This window comes from Leuciscus leuciscus (genome assembly GCF_965113295.1).
Source record: "Leuciscus leuciscus genome assembly, chromosome: 17".
Taxonomy (NCBI): Eukaryota; Metazoa; Chordata; class Actinopteri; order Cypriniformes; family Leuciscidae; genus Leuciscus; species Leuciscus leuciscus.
The window spans coordinates 26,672,920-26,687,156 of record NC_138741.1 but is presented as its reverse complement, the minus strand read 5'-3'; the positions used below and the strand labels follow the sequence as shown (position 1 = coordinate 26,687,156).

At 40.0% G+C, this 14,237-nt stretch overlaps 2 protein-coding genes across 2 annotated transcripts; one reads left to right on the top strand and one right to left on the bottom strand.

The window, feature by feature from the left end:
• The first annotated feature begins 7,625 nt into the window (after window positions 1-7,625).
• clec14a (C-type lectin domain containing 14A) lies at window positions 7,626-9,208 on the top strand. Its single transcript, XM_082144244.1, has one exon. It carries the CDS (start codon window positions 7,691-7,693, stop codon window positions 8,828-8,830), a length of 1,140 nt encoding a protein of 379 aa, XP_082000370.1. The 5' UTR covers window positions 7,626-7,690; the 3' UTR covers window positions 8,831-9,208.
• A 2,313-nt stretch (window positions 9,209-11,521) lies between these two features.
• sstr1a (somatostatin receptor 1a) lies at window positions 11,522-13,746 on the bottom strand. Its single transcript, XM_082144243.1, has one exon. It carries the CDS (start codon window positions 13,408-13,410, stop codon window positions 12,307-12,309), a length of 1,104 nt encoding a protein of 367 aa, XP_082000369.1. The 5' UTR covers window positions 13,411-13,746; the 3' UTR covers window positions 11,522-12,306.
• Between the last annotated feature and the right edge of the window lie 491 nt (window positions 13,747-14,237).

The window sequence follows — 14,237 nt, the reverse complement described above, 5'->3', positions numbered from 1 at the left end:
GAGAGTTGCTAGACTATCCTGGCTGCAAAATACATTTTGCTGCCGCTAGGGTGCGTCTAGATTTCTAGGCTACCTACACTCGATAGTGTGAATAAGATCAGCGCAACGAAGACCACTGCATTGACAGCGTGAAACATATGATCTGTCTACGGCCAGGACTCAGCGGAAGACAGAAAATGCCGGCCCAGCGCTGATTGAGGAATTAAATTAGAAAATAAAAGACAGTTTGACATTTTTTTTCTCGCATCTGTGAATTTATTTTTTAATAATTTGTTCTGAGATGAAGCGAATATATTTGTGCAGGAATTTCTCGCACTATAAAAGCTAACCTTGCGGTAATGGTTTAAATTATGCGCAATCCCCACATTCCCGCACCGAAATTCAAGCCCTGAAATGGCAGCGGGATGTGTAACTCTAGCATATGGGCGCATATGTCATATAAAGTTAGGCAAGTCCAAACAGCGTTATCCATGTTTTTGCGATTGCATCGCTAGAGTAAGCTAATAGTGAAACTGATAGCGTTTTTCATTTAATTACAATATGAGGACTGACGGTAGGCTATAAAAATCAGCGTTTCTGTGTAGGTGATGACAACCATCTTGACAGCAGCAATCAAAGCATCGCTAATTACGGTAGACCTTAATTTGAGATAGTAAATTTGTTCCTAATCAAAGGGAACACTCAACCACAGAACAGCTGGGTGAGTTTTGTATTGGCTTATTGGATACAGTAAATGAAGACTGTCAACTTCTTTTCAATAGGCTACTATTTCATCACCCAAAACACTTCCACTCTCTGCTGTATATTCATAACCAATTATTTCAAAACCAACAACCAAGCCACATAAACAATGCCATTGGCACTAGTCTACATTGCAGACATGTCTCTTAATGCACATAACTTTTCACCTTTTTGCACAATCTTGAAAAAAGTACTATTGTTGAAATTCTCAGATCAAGCAAACTTCAACGTTTGATCATGCAAACTTCAACGTTTGATCAAGCAAACTGCAAGCAAACTTGATCAAGCAGATCAAGCAAACTTCAATCCACCACCTGCTAACGTTAGTGAACCGCAGCCGAGCAAGCACACTTCGCAGTTCCTCCGGAAATGCATTCTAGTTTAAACTGAACCTCCATCGCAAGGACGACTCAAGCAGGGCGTTTCTCAGTGATACGCTGTTTGACTTTGAGGTACATTATGATATGTTTAAACTGTAATTCCTCACCATCAGCATTAACAAGAGTATGTCCATCAACAAACCGATGTGTATTTTTAAATTTTTTTGCAGTGCACATGCGGGAACTGTATTAACTGTATCAGTAATGGTGCATATGTTTGCCCAGCACTAACGTGAATGACTGATGTAGCAAATGTTTGTACAACAAATCTTGCTTCATCCTAAATAATTACAAAAAGTAGTAAGAACGACAGACAATAGTGTCACCTGTAATAGTGGCCCACAGCTGCTAGTATTTTAGTAAGATAGTAATAACATGAGTTAGCCGGTTAGCCGGAAACTTACACAATATATAACACAAAATGAAGTATTTTGACCACCCGGTAGAAAATATAAACATCAATAATTATTCATACTTACAGGTTTTGATTCTGAGGAGCAAGCCCGTCCAAATAAACTGGGTACTGACCATATACTGTAAAAAAATACTGACCTGTTGAACTCCGAGATTTTAAAAGAAGTCGTACGTAAAATTACGTGTTTGTGGGCTGGTTAAGTTGTTCGCAGGTGGGCAACAAACAACATAGGTGGGCATTATGCAAATGTATCTTCTAGTGACGTAGAACCGTAAAGCAGTAGGATTCGAAGAAAAAACAACTCATAAAGGCAGTTCAGAGTCGATTCTTTCTTTTGGGAGACAATAACTTTATTTATCATGCACTTTTGACTTTACAACTTTGCAGAACGTTTACATTCACAAACAGCTATATTACACACTGCATGAAAGGGAATAATGGAAAACCCATAATAGCAGATTGACTAACCTCACCAGCTGTTGCACAGCATGGCAGAGCATCAGACCAGCGCTAACAAGCAATGCAACTAAGTTGTTCATGTCTGCAGAGTTGTTGTGATGTAAGCTGTCTGGAGCTGATGAAGTAAGCAGCTTTTTTAAAGGGGTGGTATAATGCCCTTTTCACAAGATGTAAAATAAGTCTTTCATGTCCCCAGAGTGTGTATGTGAAGTTTTACCCCAAACTTTACCCCAAATTTACTCAAAATACCCCACAGATATTTTTATATAGTATGTTAAAATTGTCAATTTTTGAGGGTGAGCAAAAACGCGTCATTTTGTGTCTGTTCCTTTAAATGCAAATGAGCTGCTGCTCCCGGCACAGAGGGTGGAGCTTCAACAGCTTGCACTCACACAGACATGCACAGAAAATTTCAAAAACTTTGAGCCTTTTATGTTCAAACCGGAGTCAGACAATGATTGAGAGACTCAAGAAGAGGTGACAACATGTAGAATGCAACAGGATGTTTCTGAATGGTTAGTTGAAAAATTTATGTAGCTTATGTGTAGTTATCTTCTAGTCATTGATTAGCATTGATTAGGGTTGGTGATGTCACTAACCTGGGAGGAATGTCGTGTAGTCCCTACCAGCCGTTTGTTGTAGTCCTTAAAAAGTGATTTCTTTAAAAGCAAATATCTCCCTTTGCTTTGAACTTTGAGCATTGTAACTTTGCAGATGTTGTTTATGCTCAAACAGCAACATTACACACTAACTAAAGTTAAAAAAGTGAAATCATAATCAACCACCACTTTAAGTTAACAGTTTAGCATTTTTTGGCATTCTGTATCTTTCAAACCAACTTTTAATTAAATCATGACTCACTAGCTGTCTTCCTTCAAGATTTGCCGTAGGAGGAATTCAGTACTAAAGAATGTGAAATTTATGTTTTTATAAATACACACATACCACCTACTAAAGAACAGTAAAGAACAGGCACACAGATATAGGACAGTCCTAACATTAACCACAGCAATTTGGGATTCTGTAACTCAACCCCTCAAGTGTCACCAACTGTCATGAAAAATATACCACCATTTAGAATTTTCTGAAAAAACTAACTTTTTCCAACTCCCCCTTGACCATCCGATTTTCACAAACATTTTAAAGATCTTCAGATCATGGTGACAAAAAAACATGGAATTCAAGTTGATTTGTCAAACCGTTCTCAAATAACAGGTGAACAAATTTGACGTAGAGCCAAAATGGATGTTAGACTGTATCTCCGCAATGCTTTAGCATATTCAGAACAAACTTAGTACGTGTAATCATAGATATCATATAATAAAGGCTAGATGTCTCGTGCGCGCTGCTGGCCAATGGAGCTCGACGTCCGCACACGGCGGCCATCTTACCACAGGGTGCTCGCTCACTCGTAACATGGTGCATGTACTTTTAAATAACCATAACTTGCTCAATTTTCTACCGATTTTCAAACGGTTTGGTTTGTTATAAACATCAGAGATGTAGTTATGACACTGCATACATATGAATAATTATAACAATGGACTTCCATATGAAAGAATTATAGCCACGTTAATAACGTTTGTAAGAAACCAAACCGTTTGTAAATCCGTCAAAATTTCAGCGAGATAAGAGGATTTGTGTGCGTGCTGATCACTCACCTTAATGCACAGCTTCCCTGTGGCAAGATGGACGCCGGTGATGCCGGAAGTGACTCCGCCTTAAGACATCTAGCCTTTATTATATGATATCTATGCGTGTAGTAACAAGCCTGACTTGAGGGTACATGCAGTAACTTTTGCCACTGTGCCGCTTAGTGGTCAGGAGATATGAAAAAATTAATTTTTGCTTATAATGTCTGACAGAAAATTACAAAACTGGTCTCTTTAGATTCGAGGTGGCATGCTGAGTCAGACGATATCAAATTCTCCCAAGTTGGCCATTTTGGCCGTCGGTCATTTTGAACTTTGTCGTAAAATGCTATATTTTACGAGCGTATTGGCGTACCGTTACCAAACTAGATGTGTGCCTTCGGCACGATTCCCTGAAGGTTCCACTTTATTTCGATAGGCCACTTTAGACATTCTACTAACTATAAGTAACTTTGCAACTACATGTCAACTAACTCTCATTAGAGTATTAGTAGACTGTCAGTAGACTGTTAGGTTATGGTTTGTGTTAGGGTTCGGGTTTGGGTTAGTAGAATAAGGGTGTATTCACACCAGGAAAGTCCGATAGTTCACTTGCTTTGGTCCGGACCAAATAAAATGTTTGTTTTTTTGGTTTGGTACAGTTCGCTTTCACACTGCTCTTTTTGCAAGTGAACCAAAATTTGTAAACAAAACCACACGTGTGCTAAGGTCGTCCATTCATTGGACAAGGATTCTCAAGTAGGGAAATCAGGAAGTGCAAAAAAAAGGCTCAGCATGGAGATATTTCGTACTGCAATATTTATTCGTTTACTGATTTTGTGTCATGCTCTACAAACGCAATATGAAGAAATGAATGAGTATCATATGATGTCATCATTCTATACGATGTTGTAATTCGGATTGAGAAGACGACAATGTGCTGCAAGACGGTTCCGTCAAGCATTTATGCGCGATTAGACTAAAGAGAACGTTCTGTATGTGAATGTCTTGATCCACACATTCATTCATTCCATTCCAATGATGCACACACGACGCGCAGAAAGACGCGCAACAGTATCGTGTGGCCAGACAGCGCGCCGGAATGGAATTCTCTTTCGCACTTGAACGAACAATAACACAAACCATTATGCCAAAATGTCCGTTGTGTTAAGTATCCTCATAAGAGCAGTCAAATAATTAAATGAACGTAAAGGCGCAGTGCTTTCTTGCAATTGGGTCGGTTCATGTTCACATCGTAAACGAACCTTACCGAGACCACCTCTTCAGCTGCTTCTCGGTTCGATTGTTTTGTCCGCACCCGAGTTCGATTGCTGTATTCACACCTGCCCAAAAGGTCCGCACCAAGGGTGGAAACGAACTAGAGTTCGATTCAATCGAACCAAACAAGGCAGGTGTGAATACACCCTAAGTTGACATGTAGTTGCCAAGTTACTTAGGGCGCTTTCACACTGGCAGTTTAGTGCGGACCGGGGCACGGTTCGCATGAAAAATCGCTAATGTGAACGCTGTCATCGGACCCGGGTGCGCACTAGAGTACCGAACCCGAGACTACCTGGAGGAGGTGGTCTGAGCTCGGTTGCTCCCGAACCGTGGCGCGGTTCGCGTTAATGTGCAAGCAACACGGACTCGGGTGCGTGCTTGTTCAGGAAGTATAGTATCCTGCGCATGCGTATCACTGTCGCATCAGTGAAAAATCTTCTGCGAGCAGCAGAAACACGGCGTCCCCTGGATATGTGCTGAATTACACCATGTAATGAACATAAACGTAGTTGTCTCTCACTATGTTGTGCATAATAGCACCAAAAAAACAGACAAATTACAGCTATGCTCAGTCGAGTTGTATTCTCCATGCGTTTTCCGTGTGCGTTTGCGATGACGTAAGATCACTGCAAACGCACCTGGTTCGATACAACTAATTGAGTGTGAAACCAGACCAACGCTGCGGGGGGCGCCGGGAACTAGCGCACTCGGGTTCGGACCGCAGCAAACGAACCCAGTGGAAAAACGCCCTTATAGTCAGTAGAATATCTGTTGGGGGACCATTAAAATAAAGTGTTAGCAGATATTAAGCAGACAGTATACTAATACTCTAATGAGAGTTAGTTGACATGTAGTTGCAAAGTTACTTATAGTTAGTAGAATGTCTAAAGTGGACTATCGAAATAAAGTGTTACCCGTTTTGGGTAATGAAAAAAAATCTTATTGCAACTGATCTTGATATATTCCCTGAGTCATACCGAGAACATATAGATACCAATTTTGCCATAGTCGGCTGAACTTCCTGTCCGCTATTTAGTTTTTCTTTAAAAACCTACTTTTTCTAACTCCTCCTAAACCGTTGTTCCGATTTCCACAAAAATGTAATTGTATCATCTTCAGACCATGCTGACAAAAAAAAAAAACATGGAATTCAAGTTGATTCATCAAACTGTTCTCGAATAACACTCAAACGAATTCAACGCCAAATAGACATGAGGCTATATCTTTCCAACGCTTAAGTATATTCTGACCAATCATGATGCGTGTTATGACAACTATGGCCTGAGGGTATCTGCACAGTTTCGCCACAGTGCCACCACTGTTTTTTAACGGTTTTTTTTAACAGTTTTGAACAAAAATCATGAGACTAGTCTCTTTAGATTCGATGCAGCATTCCTATTATAATGAAACTGATTATAATAGATCATTTTCAGTCCATGTCGGAAAATAATTATGGATTTTGTGCCAATAGACAAAACTGGGATAATGCCAAACTGCATTAAATCTGTATCTATGGAACGATTTGACATTTTGGTCAAATGTATGGGTCAAAGGTAATAAGCAATTATGTCACATTACAAGTGATTGTAGTAATTATGAGCGTTCAACAATTTTGCTTCAAATGTCTTTACTCATTTTTACTTTTGGTCTGATGCTCCCTGCCTTGATTTTTAGCTGGTTGGCCCCTTAATCGCTGCTTGCGCATTGCTATGCTGTTGTTAAGGCGTTTTATAGGTGGTTGGTGGGCGGAATAACTAGTAAAATATTCACTTAAAAAAGCAACAGAATAATTCTCTTTAAAAAGTTGGTTTGATTGTTAATTGTTGGCTCACAAAACAGCAGAGCTCTCCCAAAACACCTGTATTGTCTACCACCTTTATTTCAACTTCTTGTTCTTTGCTCTGTCTTGGCATACTGGTTTTCCTGTTACCCATAATTCCATGTCCTGTCCTTATTCCCCACCTCTCTGACACTCCAGTAGAACAGAAAACCAAGTGCTCCTGCAACCTCACTTCCTGCCATTCATTGACATTTCCTCCAGGAAGCATCTGCTGGTCTTTCACGAAGCGGCCTGTTGGAAGGACAGAATAATACTGTGTTAGTCATGGGACATTCAACACCGCATTAGTCCCATGTGAGTTCTTGAAAACACACGCTGAGGTCAATCAACACACATTTGAATCTGACAGTGTTGAGTGCGACATGTAAACAAAGGTATAGTACTACTGTAAAGAGCATTCCCTAATGCAATGAGCAATGCTTCCGGGAATTTTTTTTCCCAGAGCTGTTTTGTCAAAGGATCCTGTTACAGACACAATAAGCAAGTTAAATAAATAGGAAAAGTCCTTGTTCAATGTTACACTTATCTTTATGCGGCACAAACAGCCTGCTAGGCTAGATAGTTGTGATGTTTCCAAGGTACTGAAACCCAAAACCCTCAAGAAGGTGATGGGTGAGGATGAATGAACAGTTTATCAGACCTGTGCCAAGGAACATAGATTTTTCCTTTTGGCCTGAGCTCATCTATCACTCTACTGTGGGAGTCTGGAAGTGGGATTGTGTATTATGGAAGCTTTAGTTTCACCAGCAACCAATTTTGTTCATAGTTGCGATTGTTTTGCTTCGGCAGCACCACCACCCAAGAGGAAGTGAAAGGCTCTATCAAGGCTGAACAGACTTCCTGTGCTTGTTGTCTTGGGAGGGCCTCACAAGAAAGCCAGGGGAAAAAGCAGACATTGTCATTTAGTTCCAGCCAGAGAGCATTCAGGCAGGGAGGTCTAGACATGGAATTCTGGACAGCAGGATTATATCTTATGAGCTTTCTCAACATGGCATGTTGCTTGCCTGAATCATCTTACACTGTTCATTTGAACAAACTCTCATTCAATGCAGCTCAGAGTCATTGCCTACCTGGAAGTTTCCTGACCAACATTCCGGAAGAAAAGGAAATGGCAAAGATTCTGAAAACAATCTGGGACAAGAATAACAAAACTGCCACGTTGTTCTGGATTGGACTAGAGAGGCTTAAAGGTGTCTGTTTTAGAAAAGATTTGCCTCTTAAAGGATTCTGGTGGACGGTAGACCACAGCACTCAGTCTGACGATAAAATGTGGGAGACAGAACCTTTAACTACTTGCACAGATAATCGTTGTGGGATGCTTTCAGTGAAATATGGTAAAACTGCTGCAACAAGCAATGGGTTTGTCGATGCCAACTGCAAACAGAAACATCCTTTCATTTGTAAACGAAACGTTACGGTGACGTGCCGTCGACCAGAAATACTTGGCACACATGACATAATCGACTACTCAAATGATATGGACACATGTTATGTTCGTTGTGGTTCTGGTGCCAGTTTCACATTAAAATGCTCAAAAGATCTAGTATGGACCGTGTTCGGCAACAAAACCATGGATATATCGCAACTCTGTCTGCAGGAGTGCAAAAAAGGCTACAGGAAGGATGCATCTGGAAGCTGTGTGGATGTAAACGAATGCAAAGAATCCAAACCATGCACACACAGATGCCTGAACACAGAAGGCTCCTACAAATGTGCATGTTCGGACAATGACAAGGATGATTGTGATGGATCAAAGCCGCCCACCACTGATCTGAAAAGAAATGATTATTCAAACATTAACGGGGGCAAATCTGTGCTGACTCAACCTACGTCTCTGCCTGAAGATGTCAGAACGAGTGAGACAGATGTACACGTTGAGGAGAGCGCTGGAGATGTTTCAAATATCATAGTACCTGTGATTATAGCGCTGCTGATTTTCATCGTTCTGCTGGTAATCATAGCGGCCATCGTGAAAGGCTGCATCAGGAGGAGGTCCACAAAACTGTCCCGGAGGAAAGCGGAGGCTGTGGCTCTGAATGGATCCAGCTCCATGGAGAAGGTGAATGAAAAAGAGGAAACTTAAGTGGAAAAGACTGTGCAAATGTGAAAGATAATTCAATGTGACACCTCTAGACCATGGAGGGTGCTTACTGGAAGATATTCCTCTCTCAGAACTTTCAGGTGTGAGGTCTAGAGGCACAAGAGCGCTGTATAATTACGCCTTTAAATTTAATTTGCCATTCCGTCTGTTTTACTCTCACGGTTGAAATCAGGGTCTTTATGTTGTTAAGGATTAATCCTATCTAGGCCACATAGTTAGTAATTAGATTTATGAGAAGCGTACTCTGTCTTTGTTTACTCTTTCATAGCTGATATTTGAATGCACTTGTGGAGATGTAAGAACTGTAGAAGATGTGGTAAGAAAATTAAAAGCATTAGCCGGTTCACGGCTTTTCATCCAGTTTTGATGTTGTCTCTGTTCATTTAATCACACGAACACATACATAACTAACATTAACTAAAGATGAGCAATTCATTTGTTCCAGTATTACATTTTTTTTATGTTAATACAAATAATTGTTATTCATGTTAGCTCAGGTCCATTGAAAAATATTAACAAATACATATTTTGATTTGAATAGTGTATTAGTAAATGTTGAAATTACCATTAACCGATTTGAATAAAGTATTTGTCATGTTAACAAATGGAACCTTATTTTAAATCGTTACTGAAGATATTGTGATAAAATTGTCATTGGATCTGTTTTCTAATTAAATATTACTGTCATGTTTCACAACATGAAAGTTTTACATGTGCCTTTTTACCTGAGGAGTTATATAAATGTTTTGCTGATGTAATACCACACGTAATGTCTCTATTTCCTGACAGATTAAGATGAAATAGGTGTCCTGAGAGATCACATTGATTTGTTTCTGTGACTACCTGTAAACAGCAAGTGTGAGTTCGTGTGTCGGGATAATATTTTTCAATTCCGTTTAGTGCCGCTAGAGGCGCTGAAATCACTTACATTATCTTTAATGGAGCACTCAGTGGTTGCATCCGAAACCGCATACATCCCTACTATATATGTGACAAAAGAAGTAAGTCCAAATTCACAGTAGCCTACTTATAAAAGAGTAGGCCTAGTTAAAAAGCACCTGGATGACTTAATACTTCTGGCGAGATTCTGAAGTGTGCACACAATGGACACTTTACTATCCCATGAGGCCACGGGAGAGGATTTATGAATGGCAGTGAAGTGACGCAAATGACGCTGGTAGGTCACATGGCGAATGTAATACGTCCAGATTACATTAATACTACACACACCCATACTACAGAGAACATACTTTTTTTAGCAGTCGCGAAGTACTTACTTATTCAAAATAAGTATAGTCTGCCTACTCAAGACGGGCTAGTATGTGATTTCGGACGCAGACAATATTTTTTGTTTGTGGCCACAATGGCAATCGGCTTGAATGTATAGCCTACTGATAACTTGTTTTTTTCTTTTTTTTTTTTTTTAGCATTTTTTGATCATTTAAAATATATTTGTAAAAAGTATTGTCTTGCCTTTATTTTATATTAAGAGAAAAGGTATTGAGTGCACCTTTAACAAATAAAATAGGCTATAATAATTAATATTTTTTGATAAGGTGAAACAGGTCTAAGTATATCACTTTTTTGTGTAAAATATGATCATGGTGAGGTTTTGTTAATATTTCATAATTCAAAAGCATAATTGAATAAATATACACATTGTGGGTAATGAATTACACTAAGGATTAGCCATAAATCAGCCTTGTATTAGACATATTCCCTTCAGAGGCACAAACAGAAGTACAGCAATGGAAACGTTTCTCACAGTCTTCAGACCAGATCTCACCTTCACTGTCAGGATCAGGCTTACAGTCAAACACATAACATTTAGGTTTAGTGAACTTTCCAAACCTTCTCATACAACGGTTTCACTTGAAATAGAATATTCTACAATGAACCTGTGCCATATATATATATAAAAAAAAGTGTAGTCCTTTTTTTGGGGGGTCAACTTAACACTTATTTAACAACAACAAAAAATAACATTAACATTAAATGTTGAAAAACGTTCACTGACCAACACTGATAGAACTACTCAAAACTTCACTGACTGCGGTGACGTCATATTTGCATACTGCGTTTTGATTGGTCTTCTTTCTTTCATATATTTGCATACTTTTGAGTGTCATGACAAAGCGAAGCGGCTCTGATTTCACTAAACAGAACCAAAACATAAAACCCGAAAACTGTAGCATTGTTTTGTTCCTGCTTTGCGAGCACAAGTATCCTATCCTTCAGAAAATACAAATTGGCAGGTTTTATCACATAGGCTTTTACACTGAGAGTGCAAGACTCCCCCTCCGTTTTATTCCATTTTAAACAGCATCTAAATATTTGGCTGTGGATATTTCTTTTTTTCTTCTTTTTATCTGAGCGTCACACATTATTTCCATATCGACATAGCCTACTTTCTAATAGCTTCCATTAATAAGTCAACATATGCAGCGGTCGGGAACCTTACGGCTCGTGAGCCACCGCCCTTTACCAATAAATGATCAATAAAAAAAATGGACACATCAATAGAGATCAGCTTTTTGCAGAAAAAGCAACCAATTACAACTATGTTGTAGGCTACCTACCGAAGTTAATGAAAAGAAAAGTTTAGAATAGTCTAATAATATATTTCAAGTTGTAGGCAGTATAGCCTACGGGCCAAAGTGCGTGTTCAGTGGGGGTTCGAGCGTCACAACAGCGATCATACACAGTAGAGCTCCTGCACTCAGATTCAAGCAGCTAACATGTTTGTGGTAAAGGTGACAACTATTTTTAGAATAGCAGCGAAAATATAAAAATAGGCTATTAGTGACTGGACTGAAACATATCATTTTATTGAAACTGGTGCTGTGCCAAGAGACATTTCTGCTACTGACAGGATTTCTGCACGCGCTCCGAGCCGAACATGGACAAGTAGCCTACCCACAGAATGTGTCAAAACGCCCACCTTGGTGGGTATTCACGTAGTCCATAAGCACTGCGCGTTGTTCTTCGCTCACTCACTCACTCACTCACTCACTCACTCACTCACTCACAAGAAGAAGAGGATTTATACGACTCAGGTGGTAACTCAAACTCACAGTGAAAGCCCTGCACAATTAATTCCATATTGCAACTTTATTGTTTGTTGCATATTTGTTTGTTTTCAGTTGTCTATGGACCTAACAAATGTACTATTATTGAAATGGTGTATATATATATATATAGGCTATATTGGCTGGAAAAATGCATTAACCAGGATAAACAAAAATGGCTCTTTGGTCAAAAACGGTTCCCGACCCCTGAATGTTTAACTGAAATTTCATGCGCATTCAAATGCACATTAACTTCTGATTAAGCATTATATGATCTAATAATGTCAATAATGAAAGTTATTATAAAGTCTGACCAATACAAATTTTAAAATATAAACATATACTGCAATGACAACAGATAACAAAAGTTTCGTGCTGCAATACAGAATCCTACATAGTTGTAGTTCTGGATGTGCAGGTGCCATTCCTGTACGTGCTGTCCGATTCCAGATTGTCCGGCTGAAAGTCATCCACACTGTATCCTCGACTCTTCAGAGCCGTGGCATAGTAATCTATGGGCTCCTCCGTGGCGTTTTCCCACCATCGGAGGCATAAAATCCTCTGGAAGGAGCGTCTGAAGTTGTCCGACAGGAATCCGTACAGTATGGGGTTGGCACAGCTGTTGGCATATCCCAAAATCACAGCCAGCTGACTGAGAGTGGCATTGTGCTGCTGGACGAACACGCTCACCAGCTGCACGATGTGAAAAGGCATCCAGCAGATCACGAACACTGTCACCACCATCATCACCATCAGTGTGATCTTCCTCTCGGACTTTTTGCGCTGCTGCCAGCCCGCTTTCAACGCGACCACCCGCATCTTCACTATGATGAGGATGTAGCACATGCATATGGCAATGACAGGGAAGAGAAAGCCCATCAGAAAGGCGTATATCACAAACACAGCCATCCACTGACGCTCGGGCTCAGGCATCTGCATGTTGCAAGCCACCGATCCGTCAGAGTTGGGTGCAGTGGTGGAGAAGATGATGATGGGTAGGATGACCAGGATGGAGAACATCCAGACTCCTAAGTTGACCATTTTGGCGATGGTGGGTCTCCGGTACCGGGCGGCTTTGATGGGATGCACCACGGAGATGTAGCGATCAATACTCAACACGGTGAGACAATAGATGCTGGTGAACATGTTAATGGCATCAACACTTAAAACCAAACGACACAGGAGCGAACCAAAGGGCCAGTGATGAAGTAAAGAAGAGGTGACTAAAAAGGGCACACTTAACATGAGTAACTCATCCGCGATCGCCAAGTTCAAAATGTAGATGTTCGTCGCAGTTTTCATCTTTGCATACCTAAAGATCACATAAATCACCATCGAGTTCCCACAGAGTCCCACCAGACACACCACGGAATAGATGAAGGAGATGAAGATCGCGCTGCTGCCGTGAGAATCCGCGTTATGCGTCTCGTTACTGGAGGAGTTTAACAGATATAAACCATCCTCCAGGTTCTTGAAGGTGTCGTTGGGTAGCATTCCGACACTGCTTTGAGTCTTCTATGGATGTAAAGTATAGAAATACGAGCTCAAAAGATGCGCACATTGATGCCTCGCGACTCCGGAACGCGCATCCCGACGCTGCGGCGGTTTCAGCACCATGGACAGTTACTCCACATCCACATGCATCACAATCACAGACGTCACGCGTGTAACATGACGCCATCGGCTGCTGGTGTGTTTGACAGCGTGTCTGAGAAACAAAAATAGTTTCCTGACGACATCTAGGCAATCTTTTCAATGTCCATATAAATGCATAATGATTAAAAAAAAAAGAAAAGAAAAAGCTATTTCCAATAGGCCTATCAAATAAAGAAATTCAAACAATCTTTCCTGTTGTCTAAGTTGAATTAAAAAACCACTCTAGCTTATGTAGTTTATTAGTATAGTTGGGACGAACTTTTCTTCTTCTTTTTCTTCTTGCCTTCGTTTTTGTTATTATTAGTAACATCTTCAAATGTGGAAGAAAGAAAAAAATTAAACTGATCGTTTTGGTCTGTGAATAAGGAGATTTCCTGACCTGGCATGTTCTTAACACTGTAACGGAACTGTTCAGAGCACCCTGGAAATAACTGTATATATTTATGTTTAGGATAATATTTATTAGAAACCCAACCTATGCTCATGCAGTCACACACCCAGTAAAAAAAAAAGGATTATGTCTTACAAGAAAGTTTCATGTTTAATTTTCATTGTTACTTGCCAATACTTTGTAATTATTAGTGAAATTTACTAGTAATTTCGGAGTGAAATTTGTCTATACGGCCAATTTTCTTTCCCAGAGCAGACAGACTGCAGTTAATGCT

Bases quoted from the DNA above. Each gene is read 5' to 3' on its own strand.
- sstr1a (XM_082144243.1), bottom strand. From the start codon at position 13,410: ATGCTACCCAACGACACCTTCAAGAACCTGGAGGATGGTTTATATCTG.
- clec14a (XM_082144244.1), top strand. From the start codon at position 7,691: ATGGAATTCTGGACAGCAGGATTATATCTTATGAGCTTTCTCAACATG.